Source organism: Adelges cooleyi, unplaced genomic scaffold (genome assembly GCF_023614345.1).
Source record: "Adelges cooleyi isolate 19-005CV unplaced genomic scaffold, UGA_ACOO_1.1 ACOO_flye_CR_arks_rails_tigmint_CR_PRNA_21, whole genome shotgun sequence".
NCBI classification, from domain to species: Eukaryota; Metazoa; Arthropoda; class Insecta; order Hemiptera; family Adelgidae; genus Adelges; species Adelges cooleyi.
The window spans coordinates 4,261,920-4,285,542 of NW_026095871.1; the positions used below are offsets into that span (position 1 = coordinate 4,261,920).

General features: G+C 28.9%; 4 protein-coding genes across 4 annotated transcripts; 2 read left to right on the forward strand and 2 right to left on the reverse strand.

The window, feature by feature from the left end:
* The first annotated feature begins 549 nt into the window (after positions 1-549).
* LOC126834286 (uncharacterized) lies at positions 550-3,481 on the forward strand. Its single transcript, XM_050566091.1, has 8 exons — positions 550-773; positions 843-954; positions 1,155-1,280; positions 1,473-1,593; positions 2,183-2,295; positions 2,375-2,494; positions 3,079-3,210; positions 3,295-3,481. Exons 1-8 carry the CDS (start codon positions 685-687, stop codon positions 3,430-3,432), a joined length of 951 nt encoding a protein of 316 aa, XP_050422048.1. The 5' UTR covers positions 550-684; the 3' UTR covers positions 3,433-3,481.
* Positions 3,482-3,523: 42 nt separating this feature from the next.
* On the reverse strand, positions 3,524-5,482 carry LOC126834287 (transcription initiation factor IIE subunit beta). Its single transcript, XM_050566092.1, has 7 exons — positions 5,290-5,482; positions 4,747-4,836; positions 4,568-4,681; positions 4,340-4,502; positions 4,047-4,247; positions 3,772-3,945; positions 3,524-3,688 (listed from the first exon to the last, which is right to left on the reverse strand). Exons 2-7 carry the CDS (start codon positions 4,806-4,808, stop codon positions 3,545-3,547), a joined length of 858 nt encoding a protein of 285 aa, XP_050422049.1. The 5' UTR covers positions 4,809-4,836; positions 5,290-5,482; the 3' UTR covers positions 3,524-3,544.
* A 1,189-nt stretch (positions 5,483-6,671) lies between these two features.
* Positions 6,672-15,549, reverse strand: LOC126834890 (uncharacterized). Its single transcript, XM_050567100.1, has 11 exons — positions 15,367-15,549; positions 15,184-15,276; positions 14,547-14,697; positions 14,318-14,451; positions 14,098-14,247; positions 13,338-13,483; positions 12,585-12,747; positions 9,592-9,684; positions 9,367-9,514; positions 7,829-7,962; positions 6,672-7,275 (listed from the first exon to the last, which is right to left on the reverse strand). The coding sequence occupies exons 1-11, from the start codon at positions 15,488-15,490 to the stop codon at positions 6,971-6,973; spliced, it is 1,641 nt and encodes a 546-aa protein (XP_050423057.1). The 5' UTR covers positions 15,491-15,549; the 3' UTR covers positions 6,672-6,970.
* Positions 15,550-19,247: 3,698 nt separating this feature from the next.
* LOC126834305 (protein takeout-like) lies at positions 19,248-22,851 on the forward strand. Its single transcript, XM_050566126.1, has 5 exons — positions 19,248-19,482; positions 19,601-19,841; positions 22,220-22,353; positions 22,418-22,570; positions 22,652-22,851. The coding sequence occupies exons 1-5, from the start codon at positions 19,410-19,412 to the stop codon at positions 22,801-22,803; spliced, it is 753 nt and encodes a 250-aa protein (XP_050422083.1). The 5' UTR covers positions 19,248-19,409; the 3' UTR covers positions 22,804-22,851.
* Positions 22,852-23,623: the final 772 nt, after the last annotated feature.

Consider the following 23,623-nt stretch of genomic DNA (forward strand, 5'->3'; position numbering starts at 1 on the left):
AAAATATAATAATAAAAAGTGTTAAAAAGTATTATGCTGTGTATTTCCGAGTATACTAACTAGAGATCTTGATACCCAGGCACAAGAATTTTAGATACCTGTTAAATATGTTAATTTCAATTAGTTTAACAGTGCAAATTGAAAACATTACATTCTCCCTCTAAAGGAATAAACCTAGTTAATACCTTTTCTATGGATTAAACTGTCAAAACAACCAACTGCAGACATTTTGGTTTGTACATACTTACTATTAAAAAGACTAACGTTGAACATGTTTGTTCAAGTAACCCCTACAAAATAATGAAAAGTTTATGACAATATTGTTGTGAAATTGTATGGAAATGTAATTTATATAATTTTAAACTTGCATAATGTCTAATTTGATGAACTACAATGTCAAAATACTAAAAAGTCACCAAACTTGGTAATAACTAATAAGATTTTGGGTGAAACACGATGGGTAAGATTTTATCTAATCTCTGATTAAACACCAACTGCAGGTGCTCCATATCATATTTTGATAACTTATCAAATATCTTGCATCATGATTAGTTAATAATTTTAAAATATTCGTACCTACCTATTTAGTTAATAAATCATAATATTCTATAATAAAATGTATGAAGACAATTAACGTATTGCCTATTTAATAAATTTTTTTTAAAAATTACCCAAAACTTAAAGATGGATAATAACCGGCCTAACACTTCAAAAAAATTGCCAATTTTTGCAGCAAAAAAAAAGATTTTTACACCAAATTTAGGATATAAGAGGTTAGTATTTTAAATTACTTATGATGTAATAAATATAATTTTAACTTATGAATACAAAATATGTTACAGAATTGCACCAAAAGATACGCAACAAAATGTCGAAGTTAAAGTTGAGCACGATGGCAACGTACCATCGACAACTCAAAAGCAGAAAAAAGTAAAAGAAAGATCTACTACGCAGGTAGGGTTGATTCTTGATTACTTTATTAAAGTATCTTGGTAAGCTACTAGTGAATAACAGGATAAAGTAGATATGTTATTAGATATTTTTTTATTAAGTATATATATATATATATATATATATATATATCTTTATGACTTATGTAAAGAAGTTTTGAACTCTTTGGTTGTTCTTTGTTATAAATTTCAAAATTATTATAGATTCAAAGTGTATTTGCCAATATGAGTTCAACTAGCCAAGGCAGATCTGGTCCGTCACGTGTTGGTTTATCATCTGGTTTCAAATCCTACTCCAGCCATGGCACTTTCAATAGTAGTGGAGCTTTTGTAAGTTATTCTAAGGTTCTTTTAACTCTTTTAATAGGTCTAGATAAAAAAAATAATAAATTGCTATTCAATATATTGGATTGGATTCTTGTTCACTACAAAAATATATGATACTAACTGTATACTATACTATATATTAACTGCATCTTAATTAAAAAACAAACAATGTCTTGAACTTTTTTAATCCATAAGGTGAAAACAGAAGCAAACCAAAGTATTAATCAAATGCAAATATCTGAAAATGATAGATTTGATTTGGACGATCCATCAGAAAATGTTCATGGACCTGTTCGCTTACCATTTAGTATAAAAGGTTTGTTTGTATGAATATGGGGCAGAATAACTAAAGGATTTTGAAATGGCTGTAAAAAAATAAACAATAAATTTTTCTAAAATTTATTTTTGCCACCTTAAAGTACCGTTAAATAAAAGACCGTTAATTGAAACAACATGGCGTAATTAAGTTTTGAACGACCATGTGATTTTGGGAACTAGTCATTGAGAACATGCATGTTGATAGTTCTGTTTTGTACCAGGATAACCCAACTGAAACAACAAATTTGATAAGAAATGGCCCAAATCCAACTGGCAATGTTGTGTAGAATGATGGGCAACCTCAAGACCGAACTGGAAGATTTTATACACCTAAGTAGACGTCATCATTCAGTTGTGATATTCTAAAATCAATTATGTGAAATTACTTTTTTAATGCTTTTTATGTACTTTAAGGTGATGAAAATTAATTTTGGTAAAATTGATTGTTTGTATTTTTACAGCCATTTCAAATCCTCTCGTTATTCTGCCCTACCCTGTATAATGTTTATACTATTTTAGAGTGCTACGTTTGTTTTGTATACATTTTGAATATTATGTGTAACAATATGTATACATTTTTTTTTTAGACAAAAGAGAGCCAGCAGTTAAATTAGAAACTGACCTTGAGTACCCGTTTCAGAAAAATATTTACCCTTCTTTCAATGAACTTGTTGCTCCTGAATCATTAATAAATTTACAAGTATACAATAATGGAGATTTTATTGCATAATAATGATGTGTAGACAGTAAAATATTTTTATTTATTTTTGTTGTTTCAGTTTTACGATAGTTCATTTAGTCTTGAGCCTAAAGTGTCTAAAATTGATTTAACTGGTAATGGTACAAATGACATATCAAATTCAACCAAAACTGAATATAATGGTCATATTAAAACAGAAGTAATTGTCTTTTTAATTAAATAATTATAATTACTCAACTTGTTGTTAAACAATATATAACAGTGACATAATTAGGGGGGAAAGAGTATGAGGAATAGTTAGTTCTCCAATGAACATTTTTAGAATAAAAACCAAAATACATTGAACTTATTGGACATTTCCGCTGAATCTGGTCTTAGAAAATCCATCATGTCTTGATATTTTTTAAATTTCCTTCAGTGTTGTAAGAAACTGTTTTGTGGTATTTTCAGGATCTGTTCGTTTGAATAACTTTCTAAAATGTATTTCAAATAGTTTTTCTTACATTTTATTTTGTTTGTTGCGTTTCAGAACTAGTCTCAGAATTAACATAGACTTTTTAATGTTTTTATGCATAGAAGAAAATTAGATGATTCTGATTGTTGTTTAAAATATAAAATTACCTATATGTGTCGTTTTTGTCAGCGATTTTACATAAATTTGTTCCAAACAAATGCATGAAATTTTTAAAATTTTTAATCACTATTTTTTTGTAGCAATAATTAGTACAAAACATTATGTCTGGAAGGGAAGATTGAAAATAATGTTACTTATTTTACTTTTAGAATGATATGGATGTAGAATATAGTTCTCCACCTATAGGAAAAGTGCAATATTATAGATCTGGTAGAGTTGTATTGAGTTTAAATGGAAAAATCTACGAGTTAATTAAAGCTAATGAAGATAAGCACCACAAGGTAATTTAATAATTATAATAGTACATGTTTTTGAAAATTATTTCCTTATGTTTAACTTCCTAATGTTTTTTTTTTCTTAACTAGGAATTATTTAGTCTTACAAATGAAGTTGAAACTAACAAACCAGAAAAATTAGTGAGTCTTGGCACTATTCCGATAAGACTAAAAGCTGTTTTAGATATAAATAATATAATTGATAATTTTTTGTTGAATGAATTGTAATCTTGAAACAAAAAAACTGTAATAATTAGGTATAACTTTTTTAAATTTAATTTTTACAATCTTTACATTTTACAAAAAAAAAAACATGAAAATATAAATATTTATCTTAAATTTAAAGAGTATCGTAATCTTCCAAAACGTTCTTTAAATGTTCATTGTCTCTTGGTCTTTTATATATTCTTTTCTTTGTGACTGGTTTTTTCCGCTTAACATGGTTTACTTTCTTAACACCATTATCTTGCATGGAACTTATACCCTAAATAAAATTGTGTCAAATGATAGTTAAAGTACAAATACTAATTATTTGTCTGATAATATATATTTTTTTTAACAACATACCTGTTTTTCTAGATGTTCTTCAATTTTTTCGTCATCCATATTATCAACTGCAATGCTTCTCCACATTTTTTTGAATTCTTCATTTATATCTATAGTTGCAGATTTGTCATTATAAAAAATCACCTTTTTCTTATCTCCTGGTCGAGATACATATAGTATTTCATTTTGCAATTGCTGTTTCATCAAACAATAAAATAGTTAATAACTAATAAGCAAACCAGCATACTATAGCAACCTAAGAGGGTTGTAAGTATATACAATTTATTCACAGTAACCTTTAATGCTTTTTCACAATTAGGCAAAGATTCTTGAACATCATCTAACATAATTCCTCCTAATCCTTTTAAATCCTGTTGTTTTAATAATTTCAATAAAGCTTTTCGATCTTTAAGTCTATAAGGAGGCTTGAACAGATATTTTCCATCAGGTGTCCGCTCTATCTTGGGGTTGCTTGGCAATGCTTCAGTTTCCAACCACTTTTTTCATAAAAAAAAAAAAAATATATATATATATATATTTGATTAATACACTATTGTCAAGAATGTAGCTAAACACTGATTATATTTACCGATTTAACTTTTGATCCTACATCCAATTGATTAGTTTCATCTAAAAGTTCATCTAATGTCAATGGATGATCATCCCCATTTTGATGACTGCCTTTAATATACTTAACTATTTTAGTAAGTACTCCAAATTTGTACTGAGAACTCTGACCAAATGTTTTATAACTATTGCGCAAAAATTATATTTTTATGTTCATAACAAAGAATATAAAAAAATACTATATATGTACTTCATAGAATTGGACGTATTTGGAGGCGATGGTGGCCTAGGCATTGGTGGTAAAGGTTTGGATTTTTTTTTAAACTCGTCTTTGTTACTGTCATCTTTTTGCCTTTTTTCCACTCTTTAAAAACAAATAATATAAATATTTATATGATAAATTCTATAACATAAGCAAATTGCTCTTACACAGGTATGGCCGATGCTTTTAATTTGAACAATTCCCGTTCTCTTAGTAAAGCCGGGTCCATGTTGATCAGCTAATTTTAAGGCTTTCACCTAATAAAACAAATTATTAATATATAAATATATATATATATGAGTGAATGTTTTAATAATAATCTACACTATCAGTTTACAGTGTAGTTTCTTTATTTTAAAACTTAATAGAAGTTTAAAAAGTTTAATAACTATGAGACTAGAGAATAAATGTACTGCAGTGTTGTTCTAAAATGATGAATGCTGTAACATTTTTTTTTTGACATTGTTTACATAAAAGCCAAAGTTTCAGTATCCATTCTAACACTTTGATAAAGTAAGATTTATGCCAAAAATAATTGGGTATACTTAATTTTAACAAAAAAATACACGGTAGGTTAGGTTTTATCAAATACTATAAACGATTTAAGTCATTTATAGTATTTGATTTTATTATATAAATATAATAAAACTTGATAAGAAAAATAAAATATTTGTATACAATTTTAACATTATTTATTATGATGGTACTTACTTAATAATAAAATACTCTGCTAACACTTTCGTAACAAAATCGTCATTGAACTTATATTTAATTTTACCAACTTGAAATATTGATAGAATAATAATTGTTATTATTATTTTATATTAATTAAGTTGTTGTTTTTTTTTTACTATTTATTCTTTTTCTTTGAATTTAGCATTTCGATATGAAGTATAAATTTAATATTGAGTGAGCTCGGAGCTGTTTATCAACTTGGTTTCGTATCACAATTATTTTATCATGAAAATAATGTACAATAACAGTTTTACCACTACTACCATAACTGTATGTTTATCATCTATAATATATATGTGTATTATCGCTATTAACGCCACTGCATCTAGCTTCTCTAGTTTATAATTATTTATCTTATTTCAATAAATCTAAAAATCATACATCAATACATACATATATTTGTAAATACACCTATAGCATTACACGAATTAAATAAACCGTTCTTAAATCAAATCCGATTTGTTAAGTCGACCTAACAATTAGACTTGTTTACATGTATAATTCTGGATAGAAATAGACAATTAATTATTTTTACATTTAAAATGTATTAAAATTGTTATGAAAACATCTTGACAAAACGTGTCGCCTCGATTAAAAAAATATAAACGTTTTTTAGGGTTTAAATTTTAAAATATTACCTTATCGGTGTTAAATGGAATTGTATAATATTGGTGAGTGGCATGGTTGAAGTATACAGGTTATTGCACATCGACCTTTATGTTTTTATATTATATGCATTGACCTTATGAGTTATACACAATGAACTGATACATATAAGAAGAAATTATTTTCGTAGCAGTAATTTTCTGGCGTATGTATTGGACGGATTTCAATTTTTTTTATGAGATGCTCACTATTTTCTCTAAGGGGTGTTAAGAGGCCGATTTTTAGTTTAGCTATTAGAAAATGTGTTTGATTTATTTAAAAAAACTATAAAAGTACAAATACTTAAACACTTATAATAAAATTTTGAAAACAAAAAAAATAAATCGGCCATCATTAAAAATGTTAAACTTTGTAACAAAAAAAAATTGAAATCTGTTCTGTAGCATTTGTAGCACTGTAGAAAGTGACTTTGTGTTTTAGTTTTTATTTCTATAAATTTTGGCGCTTTCCGTTCTCCTTAACTGAATTTGTATTTAGTTAGGTGGTGAAAGCAGTAAGGGTTATGATTTCAACATACGATCCCTGATATACATAGAGGAATTGGCGATTGGTAAATGCAATGCATTTTGCCAGTTTATGTGCGAGAAATTAATTATTTTTTCCATGCTGGTTGTTACATGTTTATCGACTTTGGAATTTAATTTTACCTAATAATATTAATATAGGCAATAGATAGTCATAATATAGACTATACCGACGACATATTTTACTTTGGCACTTCATAAGAAGAATAATAACATATTATTATTACAACACAAATAATATAATTATAGTAAAAAAAAATAGTAACATGCAATATAAATCAATAATAATCTTGGGAGTAACGTGAAAATAGCGATTACAACACAATAATAAGTCGTCAATAATAACGTAGGTACTAGCAAGACAGACAAGCAAACATATTATCGTTTTCGTGGAATATGGAAGTTGAAGGATATTTACAAAAGTCTTTATAGAGTAGTAACTGAACGGTTTTGGTGAGAGTGAACTCTAGTCGTCTTGGAGCCATAACTTTGTGGGTATGTGACTGAAGGCGTCGTTCATAATTTGTTTGAATATTGTCGAAAGATTTTCGCCAATGTTTTCTTTTAGGTCCTCGACGACTTCCAGAGCGTTTTGATTTAAAAACGTATTTACCGTTCGGCCCAATACTTTGTTGCCGTTGAACAAGTTGTCCAGATTTACGCGCATTGCCGACAAGCTAAAGTCCACTTTCATATGGTTGGCCACCATAACGGTTTCGTTCATGTACTTTGGAAAATGTATTTTCGTTTGTACGTGAGTGGTCACATTCTCTGAAAATCACAAACACTTATGGTAATTCTGTATGTTAATTAGAAAAATAAAAAACTTTATTAGTAATATGTATACTTGATACTATTGTTGCCGCCAAACACTAACTATAAAATATACTTAATAGTATAAGTAGTTTCTATTTTAGTAATAACAGATAATAATATTACATTGGTCATTGGCACAACTAAGGCTATTTTTTTAAGAAAAAAACTACATTCATGTTAGACATGACAAATACTTGGGTAAAATATCCTCTGAACAATTGATTTTTTGTCAATCATTTTAGGAAATTCTGAATCTAATGATTTGAGTTAATTTTTTGAACACGCTATTAAGTGAGTGTTACCATGATAGATTATAGATATTGTCTCAAGATATTGAGTCAAGAGTGATTTATTATTTTAGAGACGTCAAACTTGCTTATTATGTGTACTAGTTTGTTTGTTGTAAAACATAATAATAGAAAATACGAATTTAACTAACCAGTAATCCTAATGTAGTGCCAAAAATAATAATCAATAGGAAAAAAATACAAATGTTTCATACACTCACTTAGATAAAGTTTTGCATCACCAACGCCGACCAATGGCAGAAGTAAAAGATTTCCTTTGAGGTCGTATTTTGCTTCTACTTTAATGGTCGGTATAAACAGACCAATGTCTAAACGGTTTTTGACTAAATCAATCCTGAAAGAACCACAAAAATATATATATTTATTTAAGTGAATGTATAATTATATTTAAATATAGTTAGTATTTCCTAAACTTTATTCATTTATTATGACTTTATTTTTTACATTCCCTTTATTTAGTGAATAGTTGTATAGTTACTAGTTAGTATAGTTATGTACCTAATTGTTTCAAGTTGTTATTCAAATGTATAACAATTACTATTGCGTTTCATTTTAATCATTTTTACGTTTAAACAAATTGCAGTGAAATCTAAAATTTAAGTTGTATTAAATGATTTACATTCTCACATTATTACCTTGGTACATTGTTTTCAATTGAAATGGACGTCATAAAACTAATCTGTTGTTTTCGACGACAAAAATAGTGTGACGCATTGGAAACAGAAAAATACTTTAGTGTATTCTGAACGTGTAATTTATTATAACCTATTGATCAAGAACATTGTTTCATGTTTTTTGTCGAGTTGAGCATTATTATTTATATAGTACCGCTAACTCAGTAACTTCTATGGGAAATATAGATTATGTGCGTGGCGCATACTACTGGCACCTAATAACATTATATAATAACATGTGCAATCGAAGGACAATTTGATTTATTATCTTGTAGTTAAATCATATATACATATTATAGTATACAAGCTGTCCCGAACCGGCGTTGCCCGTGTATTAGAATAAAAAATTTCATAAATATCTGTCCAGCCGTTTAAAAGGAGTTTGCATACTTATTACTTACACACGGATAGAAGAAATTTACATATAAAGAGATAATTGACGGAATATTAAAGGTTTTTTGCAGTAACTTATTTTCATTATACAACTAATATTCGTCAAGAGAGTAGAGATATCCGTGTTTCAATATTATTCGTAGAAAATATGCAATTATGAATTATTATAGAATGCAGATAATATATATTATAAGAAATCCCTTTCTCAGCAAATATAAGAATATGCTAAGGGTCGTTATTATAGGTGATAACTTATTATATAAATTGTAAATCTGTCAGATCATCGTGATTTATTAAGCTTTGAAGAGCGTTTTAAAAATAGTTAACAAAGAAAAAAATATGTAACTTTATGATAGTTAAAAAAAGTAAATTTAGTGCACAGGTGGTATGTGCAAATTTTTGTGAAACTGTGTTATGTATAGAATTAGATATATATTAGGTTTCTATACACATATTAGAAGCCAGCGATTCATTGTTTTATTATTAGAGGACATAGTATTTCATTAAAGACGTGCAAAGATATAACATTATGAATTTTCAAACGTAGTTCCTATAAAATTAAAATATATTGCGTAACTTAATTATTTGAATTTTTAGGCCTCTATCGTGACAGTAGGTCAATACCAAAAAAGTAGAATAATTTTATTAATTTTAAATTTCAATCCACGTACTTAGTATACAGCGCTGTCGTATTACTTGGCCCGTGAACAATTAGATTAGTGAAGGCTCCATACAGAGTAATAGCGCCCTGTCCTTTAGTTAGAGCCACTTTATCGATGTGCATAGGCTCGAATGGTGTAGTGCCGATTTCTGGTATACCTGAATGGAATAAAACAATACGATTATACGATTATTTAATTTTAAGCGCATTGCCAAATCAAACAATTAGTGGATACCTTTAGCTAAGTATGGAAACATGTTCTGGAAAGTCATACGGATACATTCGTCCACGAATGGGTCCTTCTTTTTGCACGCATTCAACCATACGGCTGGAAAATAATAATTATATTTATTTCGGCTTATTATGTAATAAAGTATTTACATTGTTATTTTGTTTATTAAAATGTGATTATAATATACTTATCACAAATACGCAAAGAACGAAAGTTGCCGTAACACTGTTCATCTATAATGGAAAATTAAAATTCCAAAGTTATTTGTTGTATGTTACTTAATTCGAAATTTGCTTTGGTTAATGTACCTATGTAATTGCCATATAAGATTTCATAGTTTCAGAAAATTAATAGGTTAATTTTCACAACGACGTGATATTGACATAGTATGTGTAGGTATTTGATATTATATTATAATCGGTAGGTTATATTTGTACTCTAGCTGCGGAGTTAAACATCAGAAAATATTTCCCTAATTGGCGTTTAAGATAAAACTGTAGGTACAATATTGGTTCATGGCTCACTATAAAACATTGTATGCATTTCATAAGTAATATTGATTACTGGTCACGTTTGAAATATTCTATTGGCCTAAATTTGCAAGGGCCTAGACGATTCTCTACTATACGCTATCTTGTTATATAACATTTTTAAGTACATTTTATACAAATTTAACGCATATAATTATAATATTTAGATTTTGCCGTTACGCGTATGTTCTTGGTTATTCTACTTATGTAACTCAACGTATGTGGTTCTTTGTTAATATTGCCAAACGAAAGTACAGGAGTTATATATGCTACTAAGTGTAGATGATGTAAAAGTCCTAGAAAGGGCAAGTTAGTTTATTTGCACATTATAGATTATACTTAGAGATTTGAATGTTTAACAACGATAAAATTGTTGCACCAAATAGGTAATATTGTATTAGTTGTTTACACATGTATTCTGTATGTACTTCAGCCTCATGACTTCAAATCCATGACTAAAAATTAAAATCGTAATCATTTAAATCAAGTTATCTTTGATTATAGGTGTTATAGTATTGAAGTATTCATAAGGTACAGGCTACAGCTGTATATTTTTGCAGTTACAGCGTGGTTTGCTTTCACTGATGTGATTACACTTTGTTTGGAGCGAGAAAAAGAGAGAAAGGTCAAAACGGCGGAATACTTTCTTCGATGGGGGCCCTAATCTTACTTAATGGTCTTGTCGGCCATTGGACCTGTCTTTATACATGACTCGGGGGCAATGTGTTATAATAATAACAAACGAAAAACATGTGTACACGAGGTGTAAGCATAAAGCGCCGTCAAAGTCTTACGTAAGACTCAACGCTTTTATAGACAGACGTTTGCGGTCAGTGGCAGTTTTGCTTTTACACTTACATGTATGTGCAAAACTAATATATTTTATATTTATTTATCTTATGTATATTTTATGTGATAAAAAGCAAGTTACGTAAATTATGTACATACGTTGTGTTCTACTCTAAACAGAACTTGTTTTGCATGTGTTCCTCTGTATTATCTTTCAGACAACGCAGACAATTCTTAAGAACTATAAGCAATATCTCGGTTACAAGATCTTTAGTAGCGGTTTATTATTTTGTCAGAGTAAGCTACATTCATTTATGATTTTAATTACCAACGTTCATCAGTTTGGCTTGAAAATAAGTACAGTTTAACAATACTAAAACATTGGCCAAATTATGCTTAGATATTTAGCTTAACTGTTGAGAATGGTCTTTAAAGTAAATAAATAAACTTAGTGGCTAATGGGAATTTTTGAATTCTCAAGCTTCTACATTTAAATATCATAAACCAAAGAACACCTAAAAATGTATAATTGCTTTTTATATGACGTTCCATGGGTCTACCGGGAAAACCCCAATTCCTCGATGGGTTTGACCTTTACAACCGAATATTAGAATAACTGAAATGAAATAGGATGAGCATAGGCACTTAGTATAAGGGAGAACATAATTGATATAATGTTCATTTTAATGATAACAATTGTACTCCGTCTAGAAACATTACGTTTCATGGTCGTTGGAAAACATGAAATTAACTATTTACATGGTCCGTACGACTTCCCTTAAACAGGTTCATCTATCTCAATCTAAATGTTTATATAATAAATGAGGGGAAATAGGTCAATAATATTCTATAATTTTAATATGTTACTGTCGCTAACTTGTTCTCGCAGCAACACGTTTAATTCTAAGTATTTTTTTTATCCTGAACTTTAGCACTTAGGAAGGTCGATGTAAGTTGTATGATCTAATGTTTGATAATAAATATGGTGTTGGCAATCCCATGTTTTTCATTAAAATTCGAATCCCATTTTTAATATATATTTTGGTATCTACTTTACAAAAAAATATTTTGTATTGTTTTATTAGATCAGTAATGTTTAACGGTTATTAGTATAAAAGTTAGTCAAAGAAACTAAGTAGAGTTTAATTATAACCTAGTTGATGCGGTTAAAGTTGTTGGGTTTGTTTTAAGTTACTCGTATAAATTAAAATAATGTCATAGTAGAAAAACAACCGCTATCGGTTGTCTTATAGAACTAAACTACAGTATAAATCACAATTATTGAAGCGTATTAGTTTCTTTGATTTAATAATAAGTAGTCTAAAAAATTAAAAATTAAATCATCATAATTAGATGTGGTTTAGGAATGAGTTAAAACTTTCATGAATTTAGTTTGATAGATCCGAAAATAGTCAGACTAATGAATGTGGTTTTTATGCTTAGTGTAATCCATGTTATTTTGAAATTATTCCGTTTGGCGTCAAATTATAATAAATAAATATTTCTTTTTGTTTTAATACATGTTTTAATGGTATTTTCTGTTGCACGCAGTAGTTATTACAAATAAACGAATTTGTGATCTATCAACGATAATGTTACTGACTTTAAGAATTTAGCTATAGTATAGCTATTGACTATTGTCTAGCGGTTAAGAAATAATCATCTCGACATGCTTACGGGCGACTTGAAGTGGCGGAATTTGATCTTGTCGTAAAGTTTTTCCGGAGTCGGCGGCAGCAGCAACTTCAACTGTGGTGGCCGCGTAGAATAAGGCTATTCCGGTCATTGTGACGGACACGAGGAACATTGTTGCGGGCGAATTTATCGTTACCAAATATGTTTAATCTTTAGATTTACATTCGCGTTATAAAAAGTAAAACAAAAAATCAAAAGTAATTTTTGAGTAAAATTTTAACAGTTGTTGTGGAAAGAAACACATCCAAAAGGTTTTGCCGAAGAGAACTCAGTGTGCAATACCCTGAACAGACCGCGACAGATAATGTTGGCGTAACACCTTATACGCGACCGGCGTAATAACATGACAACAGTCGAAGAAGACTAGTTTGTTCGTCAGAGAAAGTTTTTACCCGTTGGGTCCATTCGATTGGTTCATGGATTTTTTTTTCCTACACCTTACTAAATATTATATGTACACCAAGCATTGTGTCGAACACGTTATAGCAAGTGTTTGTACGATTGGTATAACGTATAGAAGAAGCAAGACAAAATAAATACACAAGCACAGCAGAGAGAATTAAGAATTGGTTCAAATGTTTATTGTGTACATACCAGTTCTTCGTACGAAAATCAATTACAATCGTTATAAATAAATAAATAAATAAAAAATATAATTTACAATTAAATTATTTACATAAAAATTACGTTTAAACGTTAAATTATTTTACGTCGATTTTCGATATGACCTTAAACCGGAAGGATTTCGTCCACGGGGAATTTGTGGTATAATTTGTTGGCAAACTTTTTGAACAGGTCACCTATTGTTTCTTCGAGTATGGGTTTAAACTCTTGGGCAACGTGTCTCCAATTGTCGTTCAGGAAAGTGTTCATCGCATCTCCTGATTAACACAAGAAAATTGATTATAATCGCTAATTGTTTTTAACAATCTATTACATGTAGGCTTCGCAAGTTTCATTATTCGCTGGTTGTATGAGTAGTAGTGAAAAAAAAATGCTTTATTTGAAATGATTATTCTGCGGTTTACACATTATCTCAAATGAGTCACCACAAAATTGTTTATGAATAAAAAAAAAATTAACAACGTAATTTAAGGTGGGAAATAATTTGTCACTTAAGTAAGTAAATATCTATTTATACTACCTAAATGTAGTCGATATGTATTTTTATGCTGTCATATTGACACAAAACAAATATTTTCACCCTTTTGCCATCGTTAAGTGTAAACAACTGAATAATTAAATTGTAATATATTTTTTCGTTAATCATATAAATCACATTTTTCATAATGTAAAACATATATCCAAAAGTGTTTTATTGGGCGTTTTCTGAATTCATGTCACCTCAGAACACGTCTTATTTTTGTTGCCCTCTTCCCTAAGCACGGTCACGACTACACATTTACCGCTGAATATTTTGGTAATTTGCACTTATAAAGTAAAATGAATGTGCCAAAAAAATAATGTATAAAACTTGAACTAAACGAAGATTTACCAAGTTCACTGTCGCCGTCAAACAAACCGCTTAAGTACACACTCGCATGACCGATTTGGAAATCAATGGCTACATCTTGAATGTTAAAATGTTTTTTTCCTTTCAGTTGAATAGTATTGGCTTGTACGAGGACATTGGCTTCGATGTTTGCTAAAGCACAATAATAATTTGTTAATGGCTTCCAATATAGAAGTAATGGCGTTTATTACGAATTACGCACTGTAGTTTCCTTCGCTGAGACCGGCTCCGGAAATGGGCAACATAAGGATTCTGCCTTCGATAGAGTAGTCGGCAGTCATGTGCAAGAACGGTAACGACACTTTAATTCGAATTCTTTCTTTTTCCAAGTCCACTCTGAACACATAAAGTATAATTTATTATTATTTTTTATTTATTTATTTTTTTTGTATCCACCAGAATATTTTATTTTTAAGTAAAATTTCTCTTACTTGACGCTTTGCAAAACGAACTGACTAGGACCATGTACACGAATATTACGGTAAATGGATTGTACACTAACGCTGCCTTTGTTTCCTTGATTCATCACGATTTCGGGTATGACCAAGGGTTCACATGATGGTATAAACAATTCCGGGATCCCTGTAAGTAAATTAAAATTACTTATGTAAAAGGATTTTTATACATTTTATGTTTTATTTAAAAGATTTTTTGGGAACATCAGTTTTTTGAAGTTTGAAATTTACAAAATTAATTATTGTAAATTATCTTGTGTAAGTAACAAATTCATTGAAAATATATTTAAAAAAAAAACTAAAAAATTGTAATTGAAAATTACAATTTTTCAATACATATACGATTTACTTGAATAGTATTTGAATAATTTTTATTCGAGCACTTTATGACATTGCCCGATGTCGGTTTACACAACAAATTTATAAATTTAATAACTAAAATTTCATTGAAATTATAACATATTGAATTAAACTCATTTTTAAAGATTTGTTTATCTATCGATGATGATTCGCGCAAACTGAAATACGAGTGATATAAAATATGTATTAAAAAAAAAATAATAATAATATCTGATAGAAAATAAACGGCGTCGATGGTAAAACCGACACTTACCTTCGGCCAAGTAAGGTCTCAGTTCTTCGATGGACTTTTGCACGCATTCGTTGAGCTTCGGGTCGCTTCGATGACACACTCGGAGCATGTAAGCTGGAAAAACGTGATCGTTCAACGGGTGTCCGAAAAATAAATGTAAAAATGTATGTGTGTGTGTGTTTTTTTTTTACAAAGTCAACTTACGGATATTTTCTGACTTGGACTTAGACGTGTAAGTGCGGTCCAATAAATCATTTTCCGAACGAACGGCCGCAGTAAAAAATAGGATGGCCAAACAGCACAATTGATAACCCATGTTCATATACATTATGAGATTATACCGCGGAGAACGTCGTCAAACGGTTATTCAAAGCGCAATCGCTAAGACGGTCGTCCGGGATGGACTTTATGCACTACTACTACACCGGCAATGATGTTGTTTTGCACGTAAATCACATTTGTTTTACTTAAAAAACACGCGCTTTTTTTGTATTTGTCAAGGTATTCGCCTGCGAGATGTGCGCAAAACGCTAAATAATATAATAATTGTTTATTCTCATCCTAAATAAAAAAAACTGTACAGTCGAGTTCCGCGTTTGGTGACCCGTGTGAGTGTCATTAAAGTAGGCACGGACGGCATCCGAGTATGTGTGTCGAAAAACAAAAACAATAAACAATGTCGGAAAAGCATAAAATCAAATTACACAACCGAGTATTGTATTTTGTTACATGTCTTATTTTTACATGTTTGATTGATTTTCCAATTCCCATTATGCATAGGTAATAGAAATTTGAAATAGTCTATAATCTGGACATACCGTCTGAAAGCCTCCTTATGGACCGCACCGGTACTGATTAACCAACTCGTTTGCTTAATTAATAATTCAAACGTATAATTTTGATTTGTTTTAATAAAACTTATTATACAATGCAATAAACATATACAGATAATAGTAGAGTTTTTTTTTTATCTGGGTCAGAAATATCGGCAACACATATTGGGAAAAAATGTATGTTCCGTATTTTAATTTTTGAATCCAGTATAGGCATGATTATAATAAGGAATATTGAGTTTATGTTGAAATTTACAATATTTCCAAATATCAATAAATGTAAATCAGTTATATAATTTTACATTCCAATACTAAATGTGATACTTTATTCAGAGTAAATCGATGGGCGCTTAGGTGCTATAATAATTGCAGATAATGTCATAAAATTTTTATGTTCTTATATTAAACAAGTTTCAAGAATAAAATGTGGGTTACGTGTTGTCAACTGCCAGTTTTATCTTATTCACAAAATGAATAATTCATGTGTCAGTTTTTATTAGTCTATTAGGGAATCGGGCGTTATTTCGTACAGCGCAAGATGAATCAGTGAAAAAGGGAAAGGTATAGTATTGAAAAGGGCAACGCCTTTATATAATATATAAGCATTTTAAAATTATTCAGTTTTCTTAAAAACGCAGCTTCAAGAAATTTACCGTTTCTTTTGTTTAAGAAGTTTTGTATACATTTAATTTCTTTAAAATGTACTCCATTACCTTATTTAGATTAAAATATTTACAGCAGAATTAAAAACTGTCCAAAAATAAACAAATTTAATAATTATAAAAACTCAAACAGTAAATCATTGCTCAATGTTATATGGTTAATTTTATTGTATTATTTTTAAAAGATGCACTACTATTTTTATTTTGTGATCATCTTGAATTCTCTTCGTCCAAATTTTTAAATCAATATAATTATACATATTGTTCTTTTTATTATAATTAAACTGTCTTATATGAACCTGTTATGAACGTAACCAGGGTGATAAAGATTTTTGTGTAATTTTGTCACATCGTTGTAATATATCCTATAATTTATAAAGTCATTGTGTACAGTGTTCAGGTCATAAAGTCTGTATTAAAATCTAATATAGTTAAGACTTTTAAATCTCTTTATAAATCGTCTCGTTTTGACAGCCATAGGCAATTTGTTAATGACTTATTGTTTTCCAAAGTATAAACATTCATGCATATTTTTTTGTAAGTCCCAACAATTACGCTGCTAAGTTTTAAGTTTAAATTCGCAAGTAAACTACTTTTTCGGCATTTAAGATAATTACCGTACTGATACCAATTATCCATTTTTTATTTTTTGGTTTAAATAACATGTCAGTTCATCATTTTTAAATTTTGACATACATACATTCAGAGATGGGCAAAATGGATTACAAACCGTAATCGATTACAGAGGGATATAAAAAAAAATGGTGTATTTTTTTTACAGAGGGATTAAGGATTACTTGTAATCTACGATTAATAAAAAAATTGGATTATATTTAATCCAGTTATCCCTAGTTTACGGACTACGGATTACATTATTAATCCAGTAGTCCCTAGTTCGCGGATTACGGATTACATTATTAATCCAGGAATAATAAAAACTGGATTACATTTATTATTTTAATGTGTTTGTTGTTCGCTTATCGCATGAACAAATGCCTAAGTGTAAATCAATATGCAAAATATTGTTTATTTTTTACAACATTAGAAAAAACACCAACATCTAAACAAGGGGATAATTTTTTTAAAAACGTTTAATTTGGATGAACTATTTGTAATTCATTAATCCGTCATATTGGAATAACGGATTATTTGTAATCCAAGTAATCCGGTATTACTGGATATTTAAATCCTTATATACCTATCATGCTTTAATGTTTTGATAAATATCATAAATTAATTTATATCATATTAAACACTGCTCCACACACATTCACTAATTACCGATTTCCGGTATTTTATATAATGACCTATTATTAGGCAATTATTGACTTTTCGGATTACTGCTATTATTTAAATACCGATTACCGGCATCAGAAATGTTCAACACCACCAGCTTTATCACGGAAAATCCGTACCTAAAAATATTAGATTTTGATTTGTGTTCTTAAATCTATGAAAAACTTAAATGTAATTATTTTAAACAAATAATTGTTTAAAAAAACGATATTTTATTCAATTTCATTGAAGTACTTCGTTATACAGTTAAATAAGGTAACGTCAGTGTAACCAACTAAAGTTTTCAGTTATCTTCAGATTACTTTACGATACATTCACATCAAATCTAATACTTGTCATTCAATTTTTACACTTAATAAAAATTCTACAGGATTCGTTTTTCAAAAATTGTTTCGACATATTATTTTTATCTTTAACAATAAATTGTGCAACTTAACATTGTCATTATCATATGCATATTATTAAGTTAGAAATAGTCCTAAAGCAATAGCCAAAGGCCACAGAGCTGTAAAATAAATTATATAACACAAAATTAATGAGTGGTTGTTAGTTGTTAAGACATATTTAAATTCCATATTCTATTTGACACAAATATATTTAAATGGCTTTTACTTTGATTTTATAATTTGGACTAATATCTTTGCCGGAATTCGTTTATACAAAAGTATAGATAGACGACTATTATAATGTGGAAGATTCTCCATTAGTAATTTGATAGGCGTCTTGGCAAGCTTTAACTATTCAAGTGTGTTTTTTATGACTTATTTTGCAATGAAAAATGAACATTCTTAAAAAATCGTCCGCATGTTTTAATTAAATTATGGTAACTTCGACGTCCATTAAAGGCAGATGATAGGCATGCTATAAGCATATGCTTAAAGATTCATTTTGGCTGTTGATGTCTTCACGGAAATTGAAATTTTTATACGTCTACTGTTTAGTGAAATATTAAAAAACTTTAAAAATTAAAATAATACTTATTTTGCAACACGGAATTGTCGGTGATCGATAAGTATGTTACGCTGAATTTACTTGACCCGGCGTAAGGAATTATCATGATTGTATTTCAAATTATATAAATACATTAATTATAATAATTAATATTAATTCCAAAGATAATATGATGAAATTATTATAACGCCAAATAATGGAGAAGATCGAACGAAGGGAAAAAACGTTAAACGTTTGTCGTCATGAACGAACGGATTCGGTCCGAATAACCTTGCGCAAACGACTATTTATTATTAATGGATGTCTTGTGAACTGCAGTCGAACTTGGACTTGAGTATGATTATTGATTTTCCTGACGGCTTGTAAGAATAGCATATTAATGACCTCGCACAAGGTTAATATCCATGTTCCAGCCGTATAAATAACCGGCTAATGTTTGGAACCTGCCCACAAATTTTCCAATAACCAATACGACAAGAGTTTGGAAACAATCTAGCTCTTGATAATGGCATTTAGGACAGTGGCGTTTGTTTTCTGTACACTGCAGTTGTTCGGCGAAATTACCGGTCGTACATTACGTGAGTATTCACAAGTAAAAATCATCTATGTGTTTGAATATATATATATATATATATATATATATTTATTGTATTTCCGTCGAAAAGACAAAACCAACGTACGTCCGGTTTGTTGCAGCTTCATTTATCAAACCGTGTAAAAGGAATGATCCCAACCTCAACGAATGTCTAGGAAACATATTGGAGTCCCTCCGGCCGTTTGCGGCAAAAGGCATACCAGAAATGCACGTACCTCCGTTAGATCCGATATCGGTGCCAGTGATATCTCTGAATCAAGGCACGAATTCTGTAAATTTCAAAGCCTTATTTACTCATCTAAAGGGTTTCGGAGCAAAAAACTTTGAACTGAAAAATATCAAGTAGGTTTTTGGTTTTGTTTTAGAATATAATCGTATTCCATTGTGCTTAAGTTTCAATCATATTTTGGTTCTTCAGCAAAAAGATCAAACGCGAAGAGGTAAACGAATTAAGAGATTTTAAGTGATCAGAATAATATCATTGGATGGTTTATCATATTTGATTATTATCACAAGTTCCAAGAAACCACCATGAGTAATGTAATAGTGACAACAAAGGTCATAGAAATTATATAGGAATATAATGCATTGTCCACATCTATGTATTTTTTTACTTCGATAAATAAAATTCAACTTGACGGTTACTGAAAAATGAATTGTTTATACCTCGACAGCTTAAGTAATTGGCTTTTTTTTATACAATAATAGATAACCGACAATGCATACTTATTATTATTTGTGTAGTAATTACTTGTTTTTATAAACAAAAGTGATGATAATAATTTGATTTTGTCCTAATCTTATATTATAGACTATAGACAATTTAAACTAGACGTAGATCATCAAGAATTTAGGTTATTAAAATGTGATAGGTATCTCCACACATAATGTATTTAAACAAAACATGTTCAATAAAAATAGGGGCTGATCAAGTACAATTGATAAAAACAAAGCTTGTGAATAAATCTCGAAATCTAGAATTGTTGGATAGTAATAACTACTAGTTTATTACCAAAGATTCGTTTTTTAAATACATTTATTTATTAGGATGCATAAATATTATCTTACATATTATATAGCATTTTTATTGATCATTTAGAATATAGGCAAATTTTAAATAAAATTTGGGCCTCTGCCCTAGCATTATACAGGTAATTTTTTCAAATGAAAATTGGTCCAATAAAGCTTAACATTTAGCTATAATACTTGCACTTGTATATAAAATAAACACAGCAAGGAGATTGATATTTCATTTTTGCTTTCAACTTACCTAACGTATACGAGCTCTTTTTTGTACAAAATTTAATTACGTTATATCAGTACGTTCCTAAGAATACTATGAATTAAGTTTTGAAAACACATTTTAATTCTTCAAACAATTTATAATGATCGGTCGAGGCACAATTTTAAAATAATTTTCTGTTAATTAATTATTTTACATAAATAATTGTATTTTTTAAAGTTTTTAGTTATTCTTACGATAATATTGTAAGACAAATTAAAAATTTACTTAAATGATACATTAAGCAATTATTGAAAAATCGATATCCGTTATCAAAAATATTGTCAGATTGCACTATTCAGAGTACGTTTAAAATTAGAATAAGTTGTTTTCGACCAAAAAAACGCGGGTGAAGAGACCCCTTTAGAAAAATGTCAAATAATTGTAGAAATTGTAGGAATATATTCTGTTTTATACATTTTATTGATATTAGGTTATCATTAACAAACCTCAGGAATGTGTTATTTTATTATTAATAATTACGAATAAAACATTTATGAAGAATAAATTAGCTTAACGCAAATAGTCTACATTTTTGAGCGTATGACACTCCACTTGATAAAATCAAGTAAAACTGGTTAAATTTGTTAATGAATGTTAGGTGGCTTAAAGTTGAAGAAGTTTTTGAGTGAGTCTACCTCCTCACTTAGTGTCACTATTTAGGGGTCGTAAAGTTGGGTTGGGGATCACGTATTATTATGGTTTTTAAGCTTAAATAGTCAAGTTAATTTTGGTTATGAAATTATGTGTTCTTGACCAAGTTCAACTGCGTTTCTTCGTGAGTTTTTGTTATTTTTATAGTTTATTGAGAGTGCACAGTCGCATAGTAGTTTAATAGTCTTTAACTTTACTCTAACTTTTTTAAGGTTTAACTTAACCAGATTCATAAATACTCTTCATGTCTACGTGCATAACTATGTCAACTATGAACTATGGATATTTTAAGTACACGAATAACAAGAGTGATCAATAGACAATAAATAAAACAAATATACCTATCGTAACACTTTTAGTGTTTCTTGGTTTCTAGATATAATTAAAAATAAAGGAAGTATGGAAGTGTAAAATGACTGTTTTTTTTAATACAATTTGTCGATTTAATGTGGAATTAAATGGATTTATAATTATTTGTTAATGGGAAATTAAAAGTATTATTTTTTTCTAAAAATTAATGTTAACATTTTTTAAATTCAATACAAATGAGTTGTATCATTACCTGAATTTTGGTAATTGTTTTTTAATTAGTGTATCAAACGTCGTTAAGGTTGTTGGCAATTGGAAAAATCTTCCTCTGAAGTTAATCTTGTGTTTAGATATTGATCGCTTTCAGTTTATTTGCTGAAGATGTATCACGTAGTTAAAAAATATAAATAATATACTTTCTCAGTCTCACATCGAAGCTAAAAAATCATATTTTGTGTTTTATTTTTTGTTATAGAATTGATATCGAAAACCATTTGTTTGAAATTGAACTACATTTCCCCGAGTACAAGATAGAATCAAAATATGATATCACCGGCAAAATTCTTATGTTGCCCATTAAAGGAAATGGCAAATTTTCTGGAAATTTCAGTAAGTAAACAAGAAAGATTTGCCGTAAAATGTTCGTGCTTTAATAGAGAAATTTATTTTATAGCAAACATTAATGCAGATGTCAAAGTAATTTTGCAAACCGAAAAAAAGAAAAATGGTAAAAATCACTTTGAGTTTAAAGACAAAAACGTGGACTTAAAAATAGGTTCTGCGCATATGCATTTCAGCAATTTGTTCAACGGAAATAAAGAAATGAGTAAGTTAATGCTTATGTTGTTGGACATTTTTAACATTAAAGAAAAAATATGCTTTTTTAATTTTCACTTTTATTGCTAAGGTGACACAGCAAATCGCTTCATAAACGAGCATTGGAGGAGTCTGATGCAAGAGACTAGGCCTCTGTTTGAAGATACCGTAGGAGCAATGTTGGTAAACATTTTTAAGCCAGTATTCGATATGTACTCTGTGGAAGAATTGCTTCCAGTTTAGATTAGCGAGAGGACCAAAAAAAAGTCACAATTAAGTTGTTTTTATGAATTTAAGGAGAAAAATATATATATTTTTTAAACTCGTTGACTTTTTAGCCGCTAAGAAAGTTAGTTATTGAATTATATTTGTACCTATACAAAGGCTAAACTTTAACAATATAATTAATAACTTATAAATTGAATTATTAAATGAATTGTACAAAATGAGCTATTTTTAAATGTCGATAGTCAATATTCTTTAACGATTTTAATGGTTATTAACATATGTATTACAAATTACAACTATAGTTTAATACTATAAGTCAATAAGAATTTATTTTTAAGAAAATAATATATTTATTTAGGCAATTAAAGATGTTACATTTTATACGTTTATTTATTGTTTAAACCATTTTGCATTCATACATAGCAGCAATAACAGTAACTGTTGTCCCATATCGTGTTCGCTTGAATTGTTCATATTATAATTATTTTCGTTTAGAAAACAATATTTTTTAGAGATTCATTACGTCTTGTTAAATACACAGCGAATTCGTCTAGAAACTATCATCTCATGATGGCAGTTGGGTCTTAAAGGCCCAATGACTAATGAATAATGATGATGATATTTATATTCCAACAACTAACATGCAGGGGATAAAGGGTTGATAAGAGGAGTCATAGTCTCAAGATATATGTATTCTAGGAGCCTGTATGACTTTTTGGTGTAATTTCTTTTAAAAGTCGTAATTATTGACAATATTCAAAATAAACTTAATAGTAACAAATATGAAAACCAATATTGGAAAGGCCATTCGATTTGTTGTAATTAGTTTGTAAAA